This window comes from Cervus elaphus, chromosome 16 (assembly GCF_910594005.1).
Source record: "Cervus elaphus chromosome 16, mCerEla1.1, whole genome shotgun sequence".
Lineage (NCBI taxonomy): Eukaryota > Metazoa > Chordata > Mammalia > Artiodactyla > Cervidae > Cervus > Cervus elaphus.
Genome location: NC_057830.1, coordinates 11,413,731 through 11,440,780, shown reverse-complemented (window position 1 = coordinate 11,440,780; position 27,050 = coordinate 11,413,731). Strand labels below are relative to the sequence as shown.

At 39.7% G+C, this 27,050-nt stretch overlaps 1 protein-coding gene and 1 pseudogene across 1 annotated transcript; one reads left to right on the top strand and one right to left on the bottom strand.

The window, feature by feature from the left end:
• Positions 1-83: 83 nt before the first annotated feature.
• ZNF483 (zinc finger protein 483) lies at positions 84-26,777 on the top strand. The gene is made up of 6 exons (XM_043927713.1): positions 84-156; positions 1,788-2,309; positions 2,767-2,855; positions 4,731-4,857; positions 5,233-5,328; positions 11,610-26,777. Exons 2-6 carry the CDS (start codon positions 1,922-1,924, stop codon positions 13,175-13,177), a joined length of 2,268 nt encoding a protein of 755 aa, XP_043783648.1. The 5' UTR covers positions 84-156; positions 1,788-1,921; the 3' UTR covers positions 13,178-26,777.
• On the bottom strand, positions 9,115-9,764 carry LOC122709863 (annotated as a pseudogene).
• Positions 26,778-27,050: the final 273 nt, after the last annotated feature.

Here is a 27,050-nt window from a genome sequence, read left to right as displayed (position 1 = left end):
TCGCACAGCGGGACAAGCGCATCCCGGGAATCGTAGTTCTGCGCTCTTGCGCAGGCGCATTTAGTCCCCCGCCGCCTTGCGCGCGCAGCTCCTGCAGGACCAGTTTCTAGAAGCTCATTGCGGTGGCGTTGGTGCTGGCTGCGGGTCTTGACGCAGGTAGCGGTTGCCCCTAACCCCTAGTTTGGGGGCCGAGGCCAGGTTGCCAGTTCCGAGGGCGTACCTGGGGAGGGGTGGGGGCCGAGGGCAATCTCGCTGTGCACTCCCAACATTGCAGCTTCTGCGGGAGATAAGCGCGCTCCTGGATGGAGCTTTCTTCCATCCCTTCCCTGAGCCCACGGTCTTGCAACTTCGCTACTTTGGTATTTTGGGCGGGAAAAGTCATTGTGTGTGCGTGTGGGTAGGGGGAGCTGTCCCGTGCTTTGCGGAGTGTTTAGCAGCATCCCCGGCTCCACTCATTAGGTACCAGTAGCATCCCACCTCCCCAGTCGTGATAGCCAAAATGTCTTCAGACGTTGCCGAGCGTACCCCGTGGGCCAAATCCCCCCTCCTCCTCTTTTGAGAACTTCTTTCTGCCTGCGTCACATTTTCACGGAGCCTTTATTGTAAGCTCCTTGGAGATCCGGTGCGAGTGTCTTAGCCACTGCAGACTCCCAGGTGTCCAGCGCGTCTCTAGGTACGTGGTGGGCGCTTAATATTTGGAAGAGGAATAAATGACGTCAGGCATAGTGTGTGCGGCGCTCTGTGCCCCTCGGAGGTGGGTAATTAATTGCAGTTGTAGCTGGAGGAGAGTGTCCTCACTTGTCGCAGTGTAGCGCATCTGAGACTGTATTGTCATTTCCTGAGTGATTTGTGAGGGTGGGGGCCCCGTCTGACTCGTTCACGTCTGAATGCATAGTGCCAGGTTCCAGGTCCTTGTAGATGGTCAGTTATTTATGGAATGAGAACGTGTGCAACACAGGGCCGAATGCGCAGAAGAGTACTTGGGGATCAGAGAAAGCCTCATACCAGAGGTGTCAGTGGAGTCGGATTTTAAAGAATGAGCAAGTTTGATAGAGGAAATTTGGCAGCTTTCCTGGGGGAGGGAATGAATGACTAGTGTAAAGGCGGAAGGGGTTAAGAGTTGCTGGAAATGGAGAGATACCTCTTTATGGCTGCAAGGTCCATCAGGGGCAGCTGCAGCTGAAGGTGAGGTCATCAGGACGGGGTTCCAAGATCATCATGCGTGACTTGTGCGTTTGAATTTTATCTTGAGACAGTTGGGGAGTTACAAGACCATATTTTGGATATTAGAAGAAATCTGTAGGCTTCAGTGTAAGACTGAAATTGAATGAGGCTGTCCTTAGGTAATTTCAGTAGTAGAGAATAGAGAGGGTCTTAGGAAATAATAAAGCCACCAGAACTTGGTTATTGAGTGTGTGAGAAATCTGAGAGTCCAATATGAAATCAGGTTTCTGAGTTGAGCAACTGGTAGGAAACTGTGGCCATTCACCAGGAGAGGGCAGGAGTGGACTCGGTTTGGAGCCTCTTGTAGCAGTGAGCTTTTTCTGATATGTTTTGCTAATGAGGAGTATCTCATGAAGAAACTGTTTTCTTGGAGGGTCTGTTCCTTTAATTACCCTCAGGTAACTTCTCAGCTTTTCACCTGCTTCTGGGCAGGGCAGTTCTCTGCCTCTGAGAATGTGTGTGTGTGTTTCTATAACAGAACCAAATCAAAAACAATGCTTTTTTTAGGATTCACAATTTATTTCACTTATTTTGTATCTTATATTTCTTGATGGTTTCTGCAGGACCATAAAGTGGATCCTTGAAATACTTGGCATTTTGCTGGAGAGTACCTGTTGGTGGACTGTGCTGACAGAGTCTAAAGGAGACTGGATTTCTGTTGGTGATACACATTGCAAGCAGGAGTAGCCTAAACGAGATGACAGCTGTCTCCCCAGATCCTCACATTCTGGTCTCAAGTGAACAGAAAAAAGTCTTTAGGATGGAGACTCCTGGAAATCCAGAAGCTCTCATGAAAGGAGACGCTGCTGACCCAGAGTCTTTCAGACAGAGGTTCAGGTGGTTTTGTTACTCTGAAGAGGCTGGACCCAGAAAAACCCTGAATCAGCTATGGGAGCTCTGCGTTCAGTGGCTGAGACCAGACATCCACACGAAAGAACAGATTCTAGAGCTTTTGGTGTTTGAACAGTTCCTGACCATCTTGCCTGGGGAGATCAGGATTTGGGTCAAATCGCAACATCCTAAGAGTAGTGAGGAAGTGGTGACCCTAGTAGAGGATTTGACCCAAGTGCTTGAAGAAAAGAAAGGTGAGATTAATAGGTGAAGGGGGGGAAGTGGGAGAGATTGTCTCAAAGTAATGACAGTAAACTCCCCAAAAGAATGTTTTCATTCAATAAGTGACTCTTGTGCAAAATGAAAGAAGCAGATTACTACATGATATTGCACATATGCTGTTCCACCTTAATACATCTCATAAATATTTTAAAGATTATTATGAAAAGTAAATACATTAAAGTAGTAGGTATATAGAATGAAAGAAATCAGATTTTATGATCCTAGGAATTGAAGGAATATTTTAGAGGGTAGTGGGGGAAAGCTTGGGTTTCAGTACGAAACTGTATGTGTGGCTGTTTTGTGTTTGAAGGGTGTAGGAAAAACTTTTTCTTTGTTTAATCTGATCTTTTTCTCCAGAGTGACACATATAATAATTTTTAGTCTGAGGAGCCCATTTGAAAGGCTGAGTTGTTTTTTTCCCCTTCCTAGAACCGATCTCTCAAGATTCTGTTGTTTCCCAAGAGGAGAACCCTGAAGAAGATAAAACAGTTTCTGTTCTTCCAAATACTGAGGCCCAGGTAAGCTTCCTTTCACTGGTTTTTCATTCTTTTTTTTCCCCCAAACCATAAATTTTCATTCTTAAGTTAATTTTTAAATTGAGGTCTAGTTGACACCCAGCATTGTATTAGTTTCGGGTATATAATGTAATGGTTTGATATTTGTGTATATAGTAAAATGACCACCACGGTAAGTCTAGTTAACATATATCACCATATATGGTTACAGACCTTTCATTTTTAAGTAAATACTCAATGAGCTCCTCCTGGGTGGTATAAAGACACTAGACTAATTAAGACCATTTCCTTTTCGTCTCAGTTTTCACATTCTTAGGGCTCATTCTTCAAATGCCATTTTACTTCAGTTATCAGAATTGGTCATACGTCTGACTCTAATAAGCTCAAAATTATTTACTAAAATCCAGCAATTATTCTTCATAAGACTGGTCAGGTGGAAATAGAATTACATTTCCTGAACATGATAAAAAAAAAAAAAGCATCTGGATAGTGTTGCAAAATAAAAAGCAGTCCTCACAATACCATTAAAAAGATAAGGATGTCTCACCTTTCTGTATTAATGAGTATTTTCTGAATATTTTAGCCAATCCAGTGTGATAAGAAACAAATGAGGTAAGTATGGATATGAAAGAAGTTGTATATTATTTACAGATAATGTAGTCTTTTTGGAAAACCTCAGAGAATCAACTGAACATGTACTGAAATTCATTTAGAGGCTGAAAAAAGTAGCTGATTACAAACCAGTGTTTTCTATATACCAATAATTTTCAGGAAAAAAATTTTTATTTGCAATGGTAAATAATAGTGCTCTAGTAGCCTGGTAATGACTCTGATTACCAGATAATGGCTCAGAGTGGACATGTATCAAGGACATATCTCCCTGATGTATATCTACTTCCTTGTCTCTGGAACCTGAGAATGTTACTTTACCTGGAGGAAAGGTCTTTGCAGATGTGATAAAATAAGGATTTGAAATGAGGAAATTATTCTGGATTGCATGGGTGGGCCCTCAGTGGCATTAAAGTGTACTTAGAGTTTGAACACAAGAACAGGACAAAGCAATGTGAAGATCGGAGTGATAAGGCTGCAAACCAAGGAACACCATGGAATGCTGGCAACTAAGGAACCTGGAAGAGGCAAGGAATGGATTCTCCCTCAGAGGGCCCAGTTCCACCAACACCTGGATTCAGACTTCTGGTCTCCAGAATTTGGGAGAATAAATTACTGTTTTTTTAAGCCTCCAAAATTATGGTAGTCTGTTACAGCAGCCACGGGAAAGCTACTACAAGTGCTAATAGCCATTCTGCTGTACTGACTCTCAAAATGTCTTGCTATAGAGGATGCTATGAAAAGTGTATTTTAATGATTAATTGTGCTTGTTTATAATTTAGAGTAATTGTAAGTGTATGTTATTGAACACAGATCCTTGTTTGTTTGTGATAGAAAATAATTGCTACTTAGAATCATCTGGAAATTATAATTTGGAATATAGTCAGTGATGTTACTCTTCCATGTTTAATTTAAAGCCTATAGAACTTACATTGATTCTGCAGATTTTGGGATTGGGAAATGTAATTTGTGTTCTTCATTTAATATTTTCTGTTAATCCCAGAAATCAGTATGTTAGGGTAAATTTGATCAATGTTAGTCATTCCAGAGACTCGTTATATAGCATTTCACACCAAGGAATGAATGGAAAAGGAGGGGATTGCATCATAATCTTGTTTTATATCACTTGTTATGGTGGTATAATAGCTACCTTGTAGTTTGCTTGCAGATTCTTAAAGACTTGAAAACCATCACATCTATTACTTCTCTGAATTCTTAGAATCTGTTTGGGAGTAACACAGTGCACACAGGCTGTCTTTGGTGTTCTAGGAATCCATGACACTTAAAGACGTGGCTGTCACCTTTTCCAGAGGAGAGTGGAGGAAACTGGAGCCTTCTCAGAAGGAGATATATAAGGAAGTGCTGCTGGAGAACTATAGGAACCTAGAATTTCTGGGTAAAGACATCTTCTCTTCATGACTTAGTGTCTAAACTGAGTATCTTTTTGTCCACTAACATCAGAAGATAAGTGCTATTAAAGGTTTTGACTGAGTTTACAGGAGTCATATGCCTAAACCTTAAAACGGGTCCTAAAAATGTACTTTTATATAGTGTTTTCTAAAAAAAAAAAGTCTTTGCTCCATTGAACTGAAAATGTTGAGCATCATTTTGCTGTCATCAAGGCCATACTGTCCCCAATTTTCTCCTCAAATTCCAGTACTGAAGTCTATTTTTGACAACTTCTTTTCTTCCCTGAAGAACTAAAGGCTATGAATGTTGGAGTGTCTTTGTTCTAGACAAAAAAAAGGCGTTTTCTATTTTCTCTGAACAGGTTTTCCAGTTTCCAAGTTAGATTTGGTTTCCCAGCTGAAGTGGGCTGGACTGCCACGGCTGCTGCAAAAAGAAGTCTCCAAAGGTTGTAGACCAGGTGAGTTGGTGAAAAGTAGAGAAGGACATTGAAACAGTTGCCTACCAAGTCATTTGAAAGAGGTTGTGAAATGTTGGGTGGGCTAGGTGCTAACATAGATGATGAAAATTTCTGCCTTGCATTCCTGGAATGTTCACTTTAATAGGAGAGACACTCAGTCTGGGTCCTCTGAGAAGGAGGCCAAGATAGGCCACATCAGAGACTTACTGGGGGGGAATAATTCCAGGGACTGGAAGAGGCTGGGATTGCTATGAATGTGTTGCAGGTCTGATACCTGTGACGGGAGAGGGAAGGATGGAAGGCTGAGTAGGAAGCTTCTTAGATTGAAGTGCAGGTTGAGAAGATTTTAGCAAAGCCAAAAATGAACCTCCCTGCCAAAGTCATCTAGCAGAGTCATATGCCTTGCAGAAATGGGCCTGAGTGTAATTGCCATTCTTGTCATTGACTGGGAGTACCTCTGGTGAAGCAGCCTTGGTGTGATGCTGTGGTAGAGTCAGTGAGCATCAACAGGGGCTTCAAGTAAGTGCCCCAGAGGAGATTTGAAGGGCAAATTTCCATGGATGCCATAAATACAGAAATTAGGACAAAATGTGTTGATAATGGGATATACGCTATAATGATGGCATGTATAAGGAGCAATGGGAAAATATAGGATCAAGGGCATAATTAACAATTGAATCTTGAAGAATAAGTAGGAATTCATCCAGTGGACAGTATGTTTAGTATAATCCAGTTTTGTTAAAAGAAGAAAAAACGTACATATATATGTATATCTAAATGTATAGATACGGGGTTTTACTATTAATATTTGGAGAGCATTCATGTTAATACTGGTTATCTTTGAGGAATTACATTTTTTCTTTATTCTTCTCTTAAACTTTAATAATAAATCTTTTTATTTAAAAATAATTTTTAAAAATTATAATAAATGATTATTTATACATCAGTTGGGCTTCCCTAGTGGCCCAGACAGTAAAGAATCTATGTACAATGTAGGGGACCCAGTTTCAATCTCAGTGTCAGGAAGATCCCCTCGAGGAGGGAATCTACCCACTCCAGTATTTTTGCCTGGAAAATTCCATGGACAAAGAAGCTTTGTGGGCTACAGTCCATGGGGTCTCAGAGTAGGACACAACTGAGTGACGAATGCTTACACTTTCACTATATATCAATACTTTGGTTTATTTTAAGAAAAAACAATAATTTACTTTGTTGTTGTTCAGTTGCTCATTCATGTCTGACTCTGCTACCCCGTGGACTGCAGCATGCCAAACTTCCCTGTCCTTCACCATCTCCTGGAGCTTGCTCAAACTCATATCTTTTGTGTCAGTGATGCCATCCAACCATCTCATCCTCTGTCCTCCCCTTTTCCTCCTGCCTTTAATATTCTCCAGCATCAGGGTTTTTTCCAATGAGTTGGCCCTTTGCATCAGGTGGCCAAAGTATTGGAGCTTCAGCATCAGTCCTTCCAATGAATATTTAGGGTTTATTTCCTTTTGGATTGATTGGTTTTATCTCCTTGCAGTCCAAGAGACTCTCAAGAGTCGTCTTCAACACTTTTCTATAGTCCAGCTTCCTTTTTTTTTATTTGCCATGAGCTGTAATTTTGGATCTAACTGGCACCCCTTCTTCAGTTACAATGAAAGTGAAAGTTGCTCAGTCGTGTCCGACTCTCTGTGAGCCCATGGAACTGTATATCCATGGAATTCTCCAGGCCAAGATACTGGAGTGGGTAGCCTTTCTCTTCTCCACGGGATCTTTCCAACCCAGGAATCAAACCTAAGTCTCCCACATTGCAGGCGGATTCTTTTACCAGCTGAGCCACAAGGGAAGCCCAAGAATTCTGGAGTTGGTAGCCTATTCTTTCTCCAGCAGATCTTCCCGACCCAGGAATAGAACCGGGGTCTCCTGTATTGCAGGCAGATTCTTTACCAACTGAGCTATCAGAGAAGCCCCCTTTCTTCAGTTAAATTGCCAGTAAAGAAGGTCAGGAAAACAGCTTTAGAATTTGGGTTGGGAGAGACGTATGCATGGAGAAACTGGGATAGTGGAGGGAGATTCAGGGCTGAACCCATCAGGAGTAACTGCCTGGCTCTCACAGGAGGATGACGAAGACTTAGATGTCATCTTGTTGTTGGGGAGATGCCAGCCACAGTCCCGGGTGCAGGGGGTGCCCTGGGCCTCCAGGACCAAACCTTGGGCCAGAGCCGTGTACCTGCTGGGGTCATCGGGCTCATAGACCGACAGTACCCTCTCCACAATTAGTCCATCTTCTTAGCCCTTTGTTTAAGTCAACCTCTTGGCTGTTTACAGTGTAATTACACAAAGAAAGGACAGCAGTTATCTTCTTATGTTTAAGTAACATCTGGGAGAATAGATTTGAAAATGGAATCTAAAAATGTTCTGAGTAAAATTTGGCAGCATTTGTATAAATACATGCCTCTCCCCACAAGCTGCTTATGTAAAAGAAGCATTATTTAGATGTGCAATTTATTTCAGTTCAGTTCAGTTGCTCAGTTGTGTCCGACTCTTTGCAACCCCATGAACCGCAGTACACCAGGCCTCCCTGTCCATCACCAACTAGTGTCCGTTGAGTTTACTCAATGGAGTAAACTCAAACTCATGGCCATTGAGTCAGTGATGCCATCCAACCATCTCATCCTGTTGTCCCCTTCTCCTCCTGCCCTCAAATCTTTCCCAGCATCAGGGTCTTTTCAGATGAGTCAGCCCTTTGCATCAGGTGGCCAAAGTATTGGAGTTTCAGCTTCAACATCAGTCCTTCCAATGAACACCCAGGACTGATCTCCCTTAGGATGGACTGGTTGGATCTCCTTGTAGTCCAAGGAACTCTCAAGAGTCTTCTTCAACACCACAGTTCAAAAGCATCAATTCTTCAGCTCTCAGCTTTCTTTATAACCCAACTCTCACATCCATACATGACTGCTGGAAAAACCATAGTCTTGACTAGACGGACCTTTGTTGACAAAGTAATGTCTCTGCTTTTTAATATGCTATCTAGGTTGGTCATAACTTTCCTTCCAAGGAGTAAGCATCTTTTAATTTCATGGCCGCGGTCACCATCTACAGTGATTTTGGAACCCCCCCAAAATAAAATCAGCCACTGTTTCCACTGTTTGCCCATCTATTTGCCATGAAGTGATGGGACCAGATGAAAAGTCATTTATAACATACTGGAGAAAAAGTTTTTGACAAACAAAGCCATAATCAATAGCCATGATTTATAAAAAGCTCATGCAGATCAGTAAGGAACCCTGAGTCTGTTAGAAAAATGAGCAAAGAACTTCAACAGATAGCTGACCAAAATAACTTGACAGGAAGAAACTTTAAATAGCTATGAACATGAAAAAAATGTTCCAAGTCACTGCTCAGCAAAAGAATAACACTATTTATTATGAATCAAATTTGCAAAGGTCTAGAGAAAAAGCATTTGGCTAGAGATGAGTAATCAGGTACTTCTGATCATGTATTGTGTGGTGATAGAACTTTTCTGCCCTTTGGTTCAGTCACTTTTATGACTCACTTCTGAGGAAATAATCATTTGATAAACATTCCATACAGAAATAATTAGTAGTAACATTGATGCGATGGATTATTATATAACTCATAAAAGCTATCTTTATGAAGAATTAACCAATGAGGTGGGAATTATTAAAAAAGTAACTACATATTATATACATAGATTTTCTATCCTAAAATATGTAGAAAATTTCTAGAAAAAATCAGGATTTTTAATAATGGCTAACTTCCACATCCATGAGCATCAAGCTACCAGGACCAGCTCCCACCCCTCTTAATCTTCTCCTCATTTCTTCTGCTAAAGAATTTGGCCCTCAGTGTGATAGGCTGCTTTGGGAGCTTTCTCTTCCCCAGAACTCTGTATAGTAGCCCTGTGTATCACATCATGATAGGAGCAACTCCAATTTTGTTTTTGGCAGCATTTATTGTATCAACTCACTGACCAAGGTCCATAGTTTATCCAGGTTGACATTTGGGCAAAAGTTCTGGTTCCTTGCTAAGTGGTAATGCCTCATACCAACTTGCCCAAAATTAACGTAGTGTAACATTTGTCCTTTAGTCGTGTCTGACTCTTTGCTACACTGTGGACTGTAGCCCACCAGGCTTCTCTGTCCATGAAATTCTCCAGGCAAGAATTTTGAAGTGGGTAGCCATTTCCTTCTCCAGTAGGTCTTCCCGACCCAGGGATCAAACCCAGGTCTCCCACATTGCAGGCAGATTCTTTACTCTCTGAGCCATGAGGGAAGCCCAAAATTACCTGGGTGATATTTGTCAAAATTGATCCTGTGGTGACACATGCCACCAGTCTTACCCTGGCCTCCAGGACGTTTCCAGTGTTTGCTGTGCCTGTGGTTCACGTGGCCCTTAAGTTTCCAGATCTTTCTTAGTCTGGATGGCATGTCGGCAACTGAGACTATAGAGGGAAACCCCCATGAAGTCTTCAGAGCTGTCCAGTGTTTTGTTTTTTTATAGTTGTCTGGTTGAAAATAAAAATCAGTCTTACGAAAGTGATACTGTAAGCTCATGATTAAGAGCCCAGATGAAAGAAAAAAACAAAAAAGAGCCAATATGAATGATAAATAAAGGAATTAATAAAGGAATTAAGGTTCAGACCTTATTTTCTTGGGTTCCAGAATCACTGCAGATGGTGACTGCAGCTGTGAAATTAAAAGATGCTTGCTCCTTGAAAGAAAAGCTATGACCAACCCAGACAGCATATTAAAAAGCAGGGACATTACTTTACTGAGAAAGGTCTGTATAGTCAAAGCTGTGGTTTGTCCAGTAGTCATACATGGATGTGAGAGTTAGGTCATAAAACTGAGCACTGAAGAATTGATGCTTTTGAACTGTGGTGTTGGAGAAGACTCTTGAGAGTCCCTTGGACAGCAAGGAGATCCAACCAGTCCATCCTGAAGGAAATCAGTCCTGAATACTCATTGGAAGGACTGATGCTGAAGCTGAAACTCCAATACTTTGGCCACCTGATGCGAAGAACTGACTGATGCTGGGAAAGATTGAAGGCAAGAGGAGAAGGGGACAACAGAGGATGAAGTGGTTAGATGGCATCAACAACTCAGTGGACATGAGTTTGAGCAAGCACTGGGAGCTGGTGATGGACAGGGAAGCCTTTTGCGCTGCAGTCCAGGGGTTGCAAAGAGTCGGACACGACTGAGTGACTGAACAGAACTGAAGATTCAGAGAGGAGCCATACCTTGAGAGTATGGTGTTAGAGACTCTGGGACTTGAACCCTAGACTTTACCAGATTTTTATTTTTGTGCTAGTGAAGGCGCACAAAATTCAAGGGGTTGAATTCTAGGCAGTCTGAAGCATTAAGACTGAAAAAACAGGACTGAAAATGCAGTCCTGTCAGGGACAGTAAATAGATGCCTGGTTAGAATATCCACAAGATTGGTAGGGGGCTGGTGGCTCAGTGGGAAAGAATCCACCTGCCAATTCAGGAGACGCAGGTTTGGTTCCTGGATTGAGAAGATCCCCTGGAGAAGGAAATGGAAACCCACTTCATTATTCTTGCCTGGAACAGTCCATGGGGTCGCAAAAGAGTTAGACACAACTTAGCAACTAAGCAACAAGGTTGGTAGGGCCAGATGGGTGGTAACCTTTGAAAGTCTAACATAGATGTTATTGCATGTTTGTGATGTGATTAACATTGTCTATAAACTTAGTGGTATTGGGCTGCTTTGAGAAGAGGCAGTGTGGTATAGGGATCAAGAGAGTGGGCTTTGATGTCAGACTGGGTGTCTCTAGCACTTACATGTGACCTTGGGTAAGCTAATTACAATTCACTCTGTGTGATTAGTTGTTATATCTATAAACCAGGGATGATGACAGGTCCTACTTCATAGGGTTATTGTGAAAATTAAGTGAAATTTGAGTAAATTGCTTGGTATGGGACCTGGCATTTGGTAATTATTCAATAAACACTTGCACTGTCATATTATTATTTGGAAAGAGAATAAATTGATGTAAGGAGAGTAAGTTTGAACCTATTACAGAAATTGCATCTCTAACTATAAAGCACAAACCTATCATCTTCCTTAATATTTTTCCTAAACTTTCAGTTCCCCCAGTTTCTCCATGTCACTTGTTCCTTCCCTGCTTTATGAGACTCTGAAAATTTTCCAGGCCCTGTTTCTTACAGTTTCTATGGTCTTTGTTCCTGTTTCCAAATGCAGCAGCTTTCTTTATTGCAAACAGGAAATACTCTGTTTGTTATTTCTTTTAGAGTGTGAACTTGGTGGTGGATTGAAGGAATCTGGCGGAAGTCAAGATGTTCTTATGGAAGAATCGACTTTAGATAAAATAATAGAAAGGTATCTAATGAGTGGCGATTGTGACTCAGTGGGAGAATCCTGGAAACGTTACGGCAGATTCGAGGATGGTTGTAGCAATAGGGAACATTCACAAGGACAAATCACACAGAAGAAAACTCATGGGAGAGGCAGTAAGGGTGAGGAATTTGATCCAGAAAGGAGTCCCTTTGGAAGTAGCTTCAAACCACCTTCGGATCTAATTAAACATCTGAGAGTCTACTTAAGGAAGAAATCTCGGAGGTATAATGAAGGCAAGAAACCCTTTAGTTTTCATTCAGACCTTGTTCCGAACCGCAAAGAACACAGTGGTGAAAAGCCAAGGAAATGTAACGAAGGCAGGAAAGCCTTAAGTCACTCTTCTTCTCGGACTGAACATCAGAAACATCAGAAAAGCCGTGCAGGGGAGAAGTCTCAGAAGTGTAGTAACTGCGGAGTAGCCTTTATTCCAAGCTCATCCCTCAGTAAGAAAAACTCCTCTACATGTGAAAAATGTTGGAAAGGTTTAGGTCAAGATACAGCCATAGATAAAGAAGAGGGAACTGAGACTGGAGAAGGAACCCATAAATGCAGCAAATGTGGAAAAGCCCTTGGCTATAACGCCTCACTGTCCAAGCATAGGAGAATTCACAGTGGAGAGAAACCCAGCATGTGCAATGAGTGTGGAAAAGCCTTCAGTGACAGCTCATCTCTCACGCCACACCACCGAACTGACAGTGGAGAGAAGCCCTTCAAGTGTGATGACTGTGGGAAATCTTTCACCCTAAGCGCCCACCTCATTAAACATCAGAGAGTTCACACAGGTGAGAAACCCTATAAATGTAAAGACTGTGGGAGGCCCTTCAGTGACAGTTCATCTCTTATTCAGCATCAGCGAATTCACACTGGAGAAAAACCCTACACATGTAACAACTGTGGAAAATCCTTCAGTCACAGCTCATCCCTTTCTAAACATCAGAGAATTCATACTGGAGAGAAACCCTATAAATGTCGTGAGTGTGGGAAAGCCTTCAGACAGAATTCTTGCCTTACCCGACATCAGAGGATTCACACTGGAGAAAAACCATATTTGTGTAATGATTGTGGGATGACTTTTAGCCATTTTACATCTGTAATTTATCATCAGAGACTTCATTCAGGAGAAAAACCCTACAAGTGTACCCAGTGTGAGAAAGCCTTCCCTACCCATTCACTCCTCAGCCGTCATCAGAGAATTCACACGGGTGTCAAGCCTTATAAATGTAAGGACTGTGGAAAATCCTTCAGTCAGAGTTCATCTCTCAACGAACATCATCGGATTCACACTGGAGAGAAACCCTATGAATGTAACTACTGTGGGGCAACCTTTAGCCGGAGCTCAATCCTTGTAGAACACCTGAAAATTCATACCGGAAGGAGGGAGTATGAATGCAATGAGTGTGAGAAGACATTCAAAAGTAATTCTGGCCTCATCAGGCATCGGGGATTTCACTCTGCAGAATAATTCTTGGAAATATAGTAAGGTGCGGGGTGTGGGTTTACACAGTTCTCCCTCATTAAGAACCTAGGGTGTAAACTACCACAGCATTGATTAGTAGGAAATTTAGTCACAGTGGTCCCTTATTAAAAACCTGGGGTGTATACTGCCACAGCACTGATTAGTAGCTGCAGCTTTGGTGGGTTGGCAGCTAGGAAAAGTATCTTTTGTCATTTACCCTTCTTCTTTGCAAGGATGTCAACGTTTGGTAGAGAGTGAGGAAGGGTTGGTAAAGTCTGTGGAAAGAGAAGAAAGTAGCATGTGAACTAATCCTAAAAGGCCAAATGTGAATATAAAAATTGGGGAGGGGGGTGCTTGGGACCCACCTTACTAACCTGTTTTCTTCAGATTTCTTTCTCTCCTAGCTTCCCCTTCTACTGCCATGTTGTGTTACAGAAAGAGGACCTGACTGCAGTCAGGTAACTTGAGTTCTGTCCCATTTTGCCAACTAACTCACTGTATTTATAACCTTGGACAAATCATTTGACCTTTCTGAATTTTTGTTTCTTTACTGGTAAAATGGAGGAGTGGGACTAATGATTTCTGAGGTTTCTTTCCCTCCCTCCCTCCCTCTCTTCCTTCTTTTTCTACCTCTGATAACCTCTGAAGCTGTGGTAATAAGTTAAAACATTTTTGATTCATTGGCATTTCAAGTTTCTCTAGTGTAATAGAACATAACTCATTTAAACTACTGAACTTCTGGCATAGTGAGAATGCAGTATGCTTTTTAAATATTCAATGCTGGAACTGCTCAAAAGCTATGCACAGGATCAAGTCAGTAGAGGTCAAACAAGTTTGCCATCAGGGAATGTCTTGATTGGACAAAGTGCCCCAACCCCCGTGTTTGCTCTGGATGTTGGCTGTGGGGACTGGGAATCTCTGGCATATTCCAGGCTGTCTGAGCCATGAGAGTGTAACTGTCCTAGGAAAACAGACGAGGGACTGGGAGGGGTGGGCATTGGGAAACGGGTACTCAATAGAGCTATTTTGGATGGATTGTCTTTTGCAAGATAGAGTTCTATTTTTTACAAGTTTGTCTATAGTAAGTACAGTTTCATGTAATCAGAGTATAAACATTCTGTGTGGCAAAGGTCACAAGCTAAGATTGGGCCCTTTGATGTGTCTTAGTTGTGTGTGTATGTGTGTGTGTGTGTGTGTGTGTGTGTGTGTATGCACGCACATGTGTAAGTAGTTGTCACCATTTAAAAATTAGGAAATTTCATACCAAAAAGAAATTTGTCTTGAAAAGTTACTGGGCTGACAACAAGACTGCCCATATTTCTGTGGGGCATTCAACTGGTTTTGGGTATCAGCTGCCCGCTTTAGAGGGGGAATCTGTTCTTGCAAAGTTCTGTCATTCATGTAACCTGACTTGCCCACTGTAAGAAGCTGATATTGTGATCCCCTACCACCTGGAGAGTACCTATGCTAAAATCTAAAGAGATTTTTTAGTAAAATTTAGGAATAGAATGTAGAAATGATACAGAATAAATTTTCAATTAAGTTTTCCATTATGAAAATAGACATCAAAGGAGTAGATGTTAGTGGGTTATTCCTTACAAATGTCAGTGTGGAGTCTGAATAATAATCTTTAACTGTGAAAAAGGAACTGAAAACCCTGGGTCAGTTAGATTTGGGTCTCAAGTTGTAGGATTTTGAAGGAGCCCCAATGACTCCATGTGGTGCAGAGTTCCTAAAGTTGAAATCTGAGGCAGCTCTTGAGAACGAAACGGGTAAACTTTCAGCTTATGGAAGTGAAGACATGCTTAATGGTCATCTGAGATTCAGCAATATTTGCTGGGATTTAATGGGTTTAATTTGCAGTGCTACCTCTGGATAATGGTTTTGGTTTCTTCCTTGTCTCCTTCCCCAAGGTAGCCCCAACTGAGTGAGAAATTGGTCTGTATAGTTACTTCTAAATGGACCAGCCAGAGACATTCTGGACATGGAAGAATTATAGCTTACCAGAATTATTCACCCTGGTTGAAATTTTTTTGTGAAAAGGTGGAAACCCTGATTTGTTTTCTGGAAAGATGCAATCTATAGAGAGAATTAAATATGTAAAAATCTTGAGAAGAGGCTTGTTCCAGGATGTTAATTGTTAGATTCCCCAACATCCGTATGAGGATGCTTTATATCTGTACCAGTTGGGAGTCTGGAACATAAACCTGTTTTTTGGGTTTTATTACAGTTTTATTGAGGTATAAATTGTGATATTGTGGAAGTCATTCAAGTGTATAATTCATTGAGTTTTAACAAATTCAGCAAATTGTACAGTTGACAGCACAGTCCGTTTTTAGAACATTTTAGCACCTTAATAAGATCCCTCACACCCATTTGCAGTAATCCCATTCCCACCCTGATCCCAGGTAACTGCTAATCAGTATACTCTCTGTCTCTGTAGAGTTGCCTTTTCTGAACATTTTATATACATGTAATCATATGTGGACTTTTTTTGGTTGTCCATTAACTTGTGTCTAAGTTCATCCATGTTATTTTCTAAATTCATGTGTGTTGTAGCATATCAGTATTTTAATCCTTTTTATTGTCAAATAATAGCTGATTGGATGGATGTGCCATATTTTGTACATTCACCAGTTGAAGGACATGTGGGTTGTTTCCCATTTGGGGCTGTGAAAAATAATGCTGCTCTGAACATTAGCATGCAAGTCTTTGTGTGGACATAATGTTTTCACTTTTCTTAGATGCCTGAGTAGCTGGGTTATATGTTAAATTTTTGTTTTAACTATTTTAAGAAGTTGCCAAGTTGTTTTCCAAAGTGACTGCGTTATTTTATATTCTGAACTTCAGTGTGTGAGGGTTCCTGATGAGGTTATATCCTCACCAACCCTTGTTATTGTTCATCTTTTAAAAAATTTTTATTATAGCTAATATGGTGATTGAAATGGTATCTCTTTGAGGCTAATGGTATTGAGGATCTTTTCATATGTTCTTTAGCTGTTCATGTACCTTCTTTGGTGAAATATGTTGCCCACTTAAAAAATTATTATTAATTTACAGATCTTTTTATTCTGCAATAAGTCCTTTATCTAGTATGAGCTTTCTAAATACCATGTACTGGCCACAGAGGGCAACCTCAGATCCTTCTGTACAGCTTTCATCAAAAGCTTGGTTTTGGTAATTGCTTATATAAAATTGCCTAAGGATATTTAATCTGGCCTGTTATCTAAATACTTAAATTCATTTTGGTGTTATATCAGTCAAAAGGTTTTAAACGTCTTTTGATTCCTTATAGAATTTTTTTTATTAACCTGTGTTATGCTCTTTATCTGTTACCCAATGAAGAACTTGCATTTTAAAATGTTTCCTCTTTATGAGTTTCTATTGAAGAAATTTCTTTGTAGTCTCAGGACAAGACAAGGCTTCTCTTGTCAATGAATTCACTTTTGTTTACTTATTTTAGAATTTTTTTGTAATGTGGTAAAATATATATAACATAAAATTGACCGTTTTAACTCTTCTGAGATGTATAATTTAGTGGCATTAAGTATGTTCATGTGTGTTTCTCACACATCCCCACCATACATCTCTAGAACTTTTCCATCCTCCCTAACTGAAATTCACTCATTAACCAATAACTCCTCATTCTCCCCTCCCTGAAGCCCTTGGTAACTACCATTCTACTTTCTGTCTATGAATTTGACTGTTCTAAGCACTTCGTATAAAAGAAATCATTCAATACTTGTCCTTTTGTGTTGAGTTGTTTCACTTAGCATCTTTTTAGGGTTCATGTTATAGCATGTGTCAGAATTTCATTTTCTTTTCATTATTTTAATGCTAAATAGTATTCTTTTGTAAATATACCGCATTATTTGCTTATGCATTCATCCTTCAGTGGTCATTTAGGTTATTGCTATCTTTTGGCTGTTAATTAATAGCACTGCTATGAACAGTGGTTTGCAAATATTGTTTGAGTCCCTGCATTTAATTCTTTGAGATACGTACCTAAAAGTGGAATTGCTGGATGGTTCATCCATGTCTTAGTGTATGACAGGATTTCCTTCTTTTTTTAAGGATGAGTAATTTTCCATTGTATGTATATGCCACATTTTATTTATCTATTCATCGATCAGTACACATTTAAGTTGCTTCTACCTCTTTGACTATTGTGAATAATGCTGCAGTGAACATGGGTGTGTACATGTATCTGTTTCCAGCCTTCTCTTTATATACTCAGATGCAAGATTGCTAAAAGATGATAGTTCTGTTAATTATTTAAGGAACTTCCCTGCTGTTTCCTATTGCAGCTGCACCCATTTCACACTCTTAACAATAGTGCTTAAAGGGTTCCTGTTTCTCCACATCCTTGCAAAACTTACTATTTTCTGTATTTTTTTTGTTGTTTTTAGTTTTCTGTATTTTTGATAGTGGCCATCATAATGGTTGTGAGATGGTATCTTGGAGTTTAGATTTGCTTTTCTCTGATAATTGGTGATGTTGAACATCTTTTTATATGCCTGTTAGACATTTGTATGTCTTCTTAGAGAAATGTCTGTTCAAGTCCTTTGCCCATTTTTTAAATGAAAATTTTCATTTCCTGTTCCACTCTTTTTCATTGTTTTTTTGTTTTCTTTGCTATGCAGAAGTTTTTTAGGTTTGATATAGTCTGTTTGCCTGTTTTTCTTTAATTTTGCTTGTGTTTTTGTGCCATATCCGAGAAATCATTGCTAGACCCAGTGTCGTGAAATTTTCCCCCTGTATTTTCTTTTAGGATTTTTATACCTTCAGGTCTTATGTTTAGGTCTTTAATCCATTTTGAGTTAATTTTTGTGTGTGGTATAAGAGTCCATCTTCATCCTTTTGTCTTTAGGTATTCAGTTTTTCAAGCACCATGTGTTTCCACGTTGTGTAGTCTTTGTACCCCTGTTGAAAATCATTTGGCTGTAAGTACTAGTGCATTTCTGGGCTCTCTGTTCCATTGGTCTATATGTCTTTATGCCAGTACCATACTGTTTTAGTTACTGGAGCTTTGTATACACTTTGCAATCAGGACATGTGAAAAAACCTCAAGCATTTTTCTTCTTTCTTAAAATTATTTTGGCTATTTGGGGGTTAAGATTCCATATGAATTTGTGGATAGTTTCCCTTGTTTCTGTAAAAAAATCACTTGGGATAGTATAAATATTTTAACATATTAAGTCTTCAGGCCCATAAATATGAAATGTATTTCCATTTATTTGGGTCAACTGTTCTTTCAGCAGTGTTTTGTAGTTTCCGGTATACAAGTCTTCTACTTCCTTAGTTAAGTTCATTCCTAAGTATTTTATTCTTTTTAATGATAGTGTAAATGGAGTTGTTTTCTTAGTCTCCTTTCTGGATTATTCAGTTACTGTATAGAAATGCAACTTATTTTTTAATTTTGGTTTTAAATTCTATCACTTTTGCTATATTTGCTTATTAGTTCTAACAATTTTGTGTTTGTGTGTCTGTGTGATGTTTAGAGTTTTCCACATAGAGGATCATGTCATCTCTGAAAAGAGATAGTATTTCTTTCTTCCTAAGTTGGATGGTTTTTACTTTTTTATTTTGCCTGATTGCTGTGGCTAGGACCCAAATACTATGTTGAGTAGAAGTAGCTAAAGTGGGTATCCTTGTCTTATTACTGATGTTAGAGGAACAGGTTTCTATTTTTTACCATTGAATATGATGCTAGCTGTGATCTTTTCATTAATGAACTTTATTTTGTTGAGGGATAATTTCCTCCTATTCCCTAGTTGAATGAATTTTCCCTCATTTTTGATAGATTTGCTAGATATGAGATCCTCAACGAACTGTGGTGTTTTTTTTTTTTTTTTTTTCCTTTATGCACTTTAACTATATCAACCCACCCACTTCTGGTCTCCAAGTTCTCTTGAGAAGAAATCAGATAGATTCATTGAGATTCCTTTTTATATGATAAGTTTTTCTTCTTGCTTCTTTCAGGATTCTTTGTCTTTGGGTTTTGACAATTTGATTATAATTTGTCTAGATTTTTGTATTTTTGTGTTTACAAGCTTACCTTGGAGATATTGTGGGTTCACTTCTAGACTGCTATAATAAAGCAAATATTGCCTGAATTGGTTCACAGGAATGTTTAGTTTTCCTGTGCATATAAAAGTTATGTTTACACTCTACTGTAGCCTATTATTAATAATTATGTGACAACATTATGTCTAAAAAACCAGTTGTGTGTGCTCAGTTTAAAAAACACTGTGTTGCTAAAAAAATATATATATACATCTGAGCCTTTAGCAAATCATAATCTTTTTGTGGGTGGAGGGTCTTGCCTTGTTTTTAGCTGCTGACTGATCAGGGTAGTGGTTGTTGGTTTGGGATGGCTGTGGCAGTCTCTTAAAATAAGACAGCACTGAAGTTTGCTGCATCAGTTAACTCTCCTTTTCACGAACAGTTTCTTGGTAGCACTCAGTCTCCCTGCTGTTTGATAACGTTTTACACCACACTAGAGCTTTCAAAATCGGAGTCAATCCTTTCAAACCTTGCTGCTGCTTTATCAAGTAACTTTATAGATAGATAATATTCTAAGTTCTTTGTTGTCCTTTCAGCGGTCTTCACCAGGAGTAGATTCCATCTCCAGAAATCATTTTCTTTACTCATCCAGAAGAAGCAACTCTTCATCCATTAAAGTTTTAAATTGCAGCAATTTTCAGCCACATTTTGAGGATCCATCTCTACTTCTAGTTCTCTTCTGTTTCCACCACGTCTGCAGTTCCTCCACTGAAGTTTTGAGCCCCTCATAGTCACCCATGAGGGTTGAAATCAACTTCTTCCAACTGTTGTTCGTGTTTGTATTTTGGCTTCATCCCATGCATCACATGAGGGTTCCCTGGTGGCTCAGATGGTAAAGAATCTGCCTCCACTGCAGGAGACCTGGGTTTGATCCCTAGGTCAGGAAGATCTCCAGAAGAAGGGAATGGCAACCCGCTCCAGTATTCTTACCTGGAAAATTCCATGGACAGAGGATCCTGGAAGGTGGGCTACAGTCCACGGGGATCACAAAGAGTCGAACACAACTGAGTGACTAACACTTTCATTTTCAGCATAACAAATATTCTTAGTGGCGTCTAGAATAGTGAATTCTTTGCAGAAGGTTTCAGTTGACTGTACCTGGATCCATCAGAAACACCCGTCTCCCATCAAGTCATCTTCTGTTAATTCCTCTGGTGTGGTGTCTGTTAGCTCTTAAATTTCCCCAAGATTCTGTCTTGAAACCTTTCACCCCCCCAGCTTTTTGCCATACCCCCAGTCTCTTTCATCATTTCCTTGATGGGCTCTGTCGTAAGTTCTGTGTGGTAATGTGCATCTGGACGGCAGTTTTCTCCAGCAGGAATGTATTGTTTTTGGCTTGATGGCTTTCATAGCTTTATCTTTAACAATGATGGCATCTTCAGTGGTGTAATCCTTCCAGACTGTCATGATATCCTCTCTGTCTAGGTTCTCTTCCATACTGCCAATAATCCTTTCCATAGAGTACCATGTGGAATGAGTCTTTAAGATCCTTATGACACCCTGCTCCAAGGGCCGAATTAGAGATGTTGTGTTGAGGGCAGGTAGACCACTTTGACACCTTTGTTGTTGAATTCACGGGGATCTGGGTGGCCAGAGACATTGTCCAGTGTTAAAAAGAATTTTAAATTGCAGTCCTTTATTGGCAGAGTTCTTCCTGACTTCAGGGACAAAGCAACAGTGTGACCAGTCCAGAAAAAGCGTTCTTGTCATGGCTGGTGTTTATCTTTTTCCTTCAAGGCTTGGTGTTAGCAGCTTCATAGTTAAGGGCAGACTGATCAGAAGCTCGACTGCATTTGCATAGACAGGAGAGTTAGCTTTCCATTCCTGCCTTAAATCCTGGTGCTTGCTTCTTTTCCTTACTAAAGTGTCCTTTGTGGCATTTTTTTTTCCAGAATAGAACACTTACCCCTGCACTAAAAAGCCTGTTTAGGCAGATGCACTTTCTCAGTGACTTTTCTTAGTGGCATCTGGGAAGGTCTGCTGCCTCTCGGTTGGCAGAAGCTGTTTCTCCTGTTATCTTGACCTTTTTTTTAGGCTAAGCCGCTTTCTAAAATTCTCAAACCATGCTTTGCTGGCTTTAAACTCTCCACCCTTAGATCCTTTACCTTGCTTTGCTCTAAGTTGTCACATAATGACTTTGCCTTTTCTTGGATCATATTAGAGTCTATAGCTATGTCTTAGAGCCACCTTGCACCCACGTAAAAGCTGCATTTAAAGGATAAAATGGTATATAGTTTTAGTTTTTTAAACTTTATTTAGGTTGTGCTTGGTCTTAGTTGTAGCACATGGGCTCTTTGTTATGATATGTGGAATCTTAGTTCCATGACCAGGGATCAGATCCAGGCCCCCTGTACTGGGAGCATGAAGTCTTCACCACTGGAGCACCAGGGAAGTCCCTTTTTTAAAATTAGTTTTTGTTGGAGTATAGTTGCTTTACACTGTTGTGTTAGTTTCTAAAAGATACGTATTTTGCAAAAAGAACAAGGTTGAGCCAATATGGCTGTGGCTTGAGAAAGATTAAAACAGATCCAGGAATACTCATTATAGGCTATGTTATAGCCTAACCCAATAGATAACATCCATAGGCTTCTAGATAGAATTGGCAGTGATATTTGGAATTCAAAAGAAATTGGTTACAGGTAAGACCAAAGGATCTTGGGCATCGGACTATTTGTTTTTCCTAAACATACACATCTATGATAAAGTTTAGGTACAACAAAATAAAAAAGGGGTTATTATACTGTAATAAAAAAATTGTGAATGTGGTTTCTCTCACAAAATGTCTTATAATACTGTACTCATTCTTTTTATCATGATGATGATGTTCTGACCACGTGGCTCACAGGCTCAGGTTTTATGGTGATGAGATTAGTTTCCAGGTTCTCTCTGGCCAGTCATTCTGACTCAGGGTTCTGCCTCGGGGGGTGCACATCACTCAGCCAAACTGAATTCCAGCATGAAGGATTCTGGGAGGTTGGGAGGACATTTGGACTGGCGTCTCCTGTCTCCTTTTGACCTTTACTGAATTTTTCTGCTTGGTGGTACCTTGTTAGTATCTTGGTCTTTACCAGGACCTCCTGTTGTAAATGGCAACCCACTCCAGTATTCTTGCCTGGAGAATCCCAGGGACAGAGGAGCCTAGTGGGCTGCCGTCTATGGGGTCGCACAGAGTCAGACACAACTAAAGCAACTTAGCAAAAGCAGCAGCAGCAGCCTGTTGTAAAACAACTCGTCCAAGTGGTTACTGTGGTACCTGGCCAGGGTGGGTAATTTTGATCAGTGGTTCCTCTTAACAAAAATGATAAAATGCCTCCTATGTAATATAAGGTAATTAATGAATGACATAGGCAATGTGACAAAGCATTTAGGCTGCTATTAACCTTTGGACACTGTCAGAAGAAGGGTCATCTGCTTTGGGTGTTCTTGGATCATTGACCCGTGACAGTGTTGTGTGGTGGATGGCAGGAGCAGAAGGTATTGATGGTTGGGGGTCCCAGGCAGGCCACAGCGGGATGATGTGAGATTTCATCACGCTATTGAGAATGGCATGCAATTTTAAAACTTATGAATTGCTTATTTCTGGAATTTTCCATTTAATTTTTGGGCTGTAGTTGACAGCTATTAAACTGCACAAAGCAAAACCATGGATAAATGGGGGGAGTACTAAAGTGTAGGTAGCTCTGGAAATCAAGTTCTCCCCTTCCTCAGAATTTTTAAAATTGTTTTAGGGTATGTCTGTGCTAGGGATCCGTCTGTGGTGAAAGCCTCAACTTTTCTCAGGTCTTTCGTGAGCCCATCTTTTCCTGGGCAGAGGCAGTGGCTTTCTAAATTCTCACATACAGGCTTATTTTTCCTTTTTGTTGTTATCAGTTGCTAAGTCATGTCCGATTCTTTGCGACCCCGTGAACTGCAGCACACCAGGCTCCCCTCTCCTCCCTGAGTTTGCTCAAATTCATGTCCATTGTGTTGGTGATGGCATCCAACCGTCATCCTCTGCGGCCCCACTCTCTTTTTGCCCAGCATCAGGGTCTTTTCCACTGAGTCAGCTCTTCGCATCAGGTGGCCATAGTATTGGAGCTTCAGCATCAGTCCAAACACCAGGTGTTCTGTTGGCCATTTAAATCCCCTGGGAGTCACTTTAAGCCAGTGGCAGTGGGGTGGGAGTGGAAGAATGGCCATTCATCTATGTATCTGCTCTTTCTTTATGATCAGGAGCGATCATCCACAATCAGGACCTCAGACTCATATTTGGAGGGAAAGGTCTTTATTGCCCATCTTGGTTCCAGCAAGTCAAAGTAGGAATGTTTGGGCTGGCTGATTGCGGAAGTGGTAGCTGCTCCTGAAAGGCTGAAATCCTCCGCTGTTAGTTTCGGTTTAGCAGTTAAGGTTTCCTCTGGACATTGAAATCCTTAAAACAGTGTCCTGCATTCCAGAGTAGCTCACTTTGTGTACTTTCTGTCCGTATAATTGTTGTCTAGATAGAGATGGATTCCTGGTGCTTCTGACTGCTCCATCTTCCCTGACGTCACTCCCTCCATGTCTTCAGTTTTTATCCTGCTCTCTGAGAGTTGTTTGTCCACTTTTATCTTCTAACTCTACTACTAAATGTTTAGAGTGTTCTATTTCTGTTGTCATTTTTAAGTTTCCAAGTACATTTTTGACTCTCTGCTTATTTGTTTTTTTAATCATACTCTGTCTCATAGGTGAAATACTCGTTTCTCTGAGGATACTAATATAGTACCTTTTAGTGTTACTCAGCTCCCTGCATTATCCTTCCTCTGAGTTATTTTTATCTGTTTTTCTCTTTCACCTTGGAGCCTTTCCTCAAATCTCTGGTTATCTTTTGTCTATTCACATTTAAGCACAGGGCCCTAAAAAGCCATTGTTTCAGTTACTGCAGCACACTGTACAGTAATCATAGAATGTGAGAAACATTCAGATTGTTTTCAGGCAAGGCTTTATTGGGGCCCCTGTTGCTGCAGAGGAGTTTGAGAACAAACAATAGGTTCCCGTGCTTGCTTGCTTCCCTGGGGAGGTGAGCTGCTTCTTTATATGGGGTCAGGGTAGGGGTGTCCAGGGGTCAGGCCAGAGGGGTGGGTTACCTGGTTTCCCAACCCCTTAGGTAGTGTTATGTGCAGAGGGCACGCATGGCATGCTGCTTTTGCTCTGGGCTCTTCAGAAGTGGCAGATGGCTTTTTGATCTCTTTGTTTCTTTTGTCCAAAATTTGCCCTAACTGCACATTTCAGATTTTGTAGTAGCCACTTTAAAAAGGTAAGAGAAGACAGGTGAATAATATATTTTGTTTCACGCAGTATATCCATAATCTTACATTAACATATAATCAGTATAAAATTATTGGTGAGAGATTCTATATTATTTGTTGTGCTGTCTCCAAAACCCATGTGTTAACAGTTGCAGCACATCTTAATTCATACTCTATCCATATTAATAAAACTTAGAGTTGAAAAGTAGGTGCAAATAGTTCTTCCAAATGTTCTTTGTTGTTAGTCTAGATATACCTAAAGTTTTCAAGTGTTAGAAAATTATTTTCCTTCAATATTTGCATCCACATTGACAAGATTCATCATCTTTTATTAGAAGAATTGATGTGGTTTTGAATAAAAGGGTATCAATTTCAAAGCAGTATCTGTTTAAATAAATTCAACTCTTCTGTCAATTCTGTTATTAACATCACATTCAGTTAAGTAGTACATAACTGGAAACAAAATTAAATTTATCAGTATCAACCATTCTTCACATTTTTCTTATGTTTTGCAGCCAAATTATACAATGCTGTTGAATTACTTTGAAAATCTGCAGGTTGACTCATATTAGAAAAATGTATAAAGTCGTTATTTCTTGTTTATATTATGAAATGTTTCAATTTTAACTAATTTTTCTCATCCAAGTAGGTCACAAGTTTTTCCCGTTCTAAGGAGCTTGAAATTTAGCTCATTCATATTCAGTGTGATATTCACTTTTTGTCTTTGATTACTGAATATTTCACAAGCATTCCTTTTCATTAAAAAAGAAATCTTAAATTGAAATTCCCAGTACAGGAAATTTTTGTAAAATTCTTTTATAACTCAACTAAAGAACATTGGTAAAGAACACAAGATCATTAAAACAGTATTTTCAACATTTTCATAAACTAACAGTGATTACATCATTTCACATATGTACTGAAGAATTTTAACATCTATTTATGACTCCCGAAGTCTGCTTTGGAAAACTGAACAGATATTTTCAGAAGCTATCATATAGTGAAACAAAGCAGTGAGGGGAAATATCATTCTCTTGCTTTAGAATTCCAATATATTTATCTTCGGACCTAACATAATTTCAGTCTTTATGAAAGAAACTAATTTTTCTGTCTCTTGCTGAAAGTCTTTGTCAGGTTTAAAATGTCAAAAAATATGTCATGAGTTTGAGTTTTTACGTAATGAATTGACATTTCTTTGTAAATTTGGATGTTGAGACAGAATGTACTCAAAAGTTTTCAATTGGCAGTGTCTTATATTACACACCTAAAGTTGAGTACTTGAAATTTTTCTAATTTTGAACCAAATGATCTTTGATATTACAAGAAACTTCTTGTATTCTAGGAGCAACATTAATTAAAGTGTTAATTAAAAATTCCAATTTTTTTGTGTCCTTTTAAGTCTTCCTCATAATTTTCTAGATAGATTACCATAACTAAAATGGTAATTTCTTCTGTCTTCTCTCCATCTGAGATTTGTGTGTGTGTGTGCACACGCATGTGCACAAGTATTCAAACCATTTTATAGTTGGCCAAGTATAAGCTCAAAATCCTGTTAAAAATTATTTTAATGTTTTGATGGAAATGTAATTCTTGTTTCATAAGACTTCATGGATTTTTCTTTTACTATTAGGAAAATACTTACTACTAGTCATTGCTAAAAAATGGCATAACTATTAGCTGCTGTCTTACATAGTGTCTACTGTATTGAACACTTGTGTACAACAGACAGCCTTCTCATTTTGCCGTGCCTGCAGTGAGTTGCAATTGCTACTCATCATTGAATGTGAGCCGCACCTTCTTGCACTCCGGTTTTCTTTGCTGTACTAGTTTGTAGTACTAGCTTCTGTATTGCACTGAATTCTGCCTCAGTAATATGCCTTCATTAAAATCTAAATATTTTTCCATGTTTTTTAATCTAGGAAATAGTTTTATTATATTGCAATGAAAATAATACGTATCTCAATGTATGACTGTGGTTTACCTATAGGTGTCGCTGTAACTTGTGCTGTATGTAGAGGTGTTCTTTCACTTGTACTATCTACATAAAATATCCAAGTAAACACTTTTGTGATGTCACTTCAGTGCATAGAAAAAAAAATCATCTGAACTGAGTCAAGTCTGTTGTTACTAGATTGGTGGAGTGTTCATCCGCGATACTAGAAATTATGCACGTTCCTAGACAAACGTTACAGTAAAACAGCAGTGTCCTATGCAGTGCAACAGTCAAAGTGAATTGTAGTTCTTCTAAAACAATAAAGTTGTGTTTAGTGGAAAAATACTCACTCTGCCTCCGTTTTTTAAACCTTGAAATATGGCACTATGCATATTTCCAGTACACAGTGGCCTCCAGTGGCTCCCAGCCTGAATAGTACAGAGTTGGAGAACGCAGTGCTCGCCACGCAAAGCCCAACAAACCAGAGTGATGGAACTCAGTAAAAGTTTATTTCCCAGTCAGGCCTCAATAGTTTCTTTCCAACATTTGCTTGTTATGCCATCTGGAACATAGAGCCTCCAAGGTCCCAGAGGTAAGGAAAGCAAGACCTGGAACA

Bases quoted from the DNA above. Each gene is read 5' to 3' on its own strand.
- ZNF483 (XM_043927713.1), top strand. From the start codon at position 1,922: ATGACAGCTGTCTCCCCAGATCCTCACATTCTGGTCTCAAGTGAACAG. The intron at 2,856-4,730 runs GTAAGCTTCCTT...TTGGTGTTCTAG, and splicing joins TTCCAAATACTGAGGCCCAG to GAATCCATGACACTTAAAGA. The intron at 4,858-5,232 runs GTAAAGACATCT...TTCTCTGAACAG, and splicing joins TAGGAACCTAGAATTTCTGG to GTTTTCCAGTTTCCAAGTTA.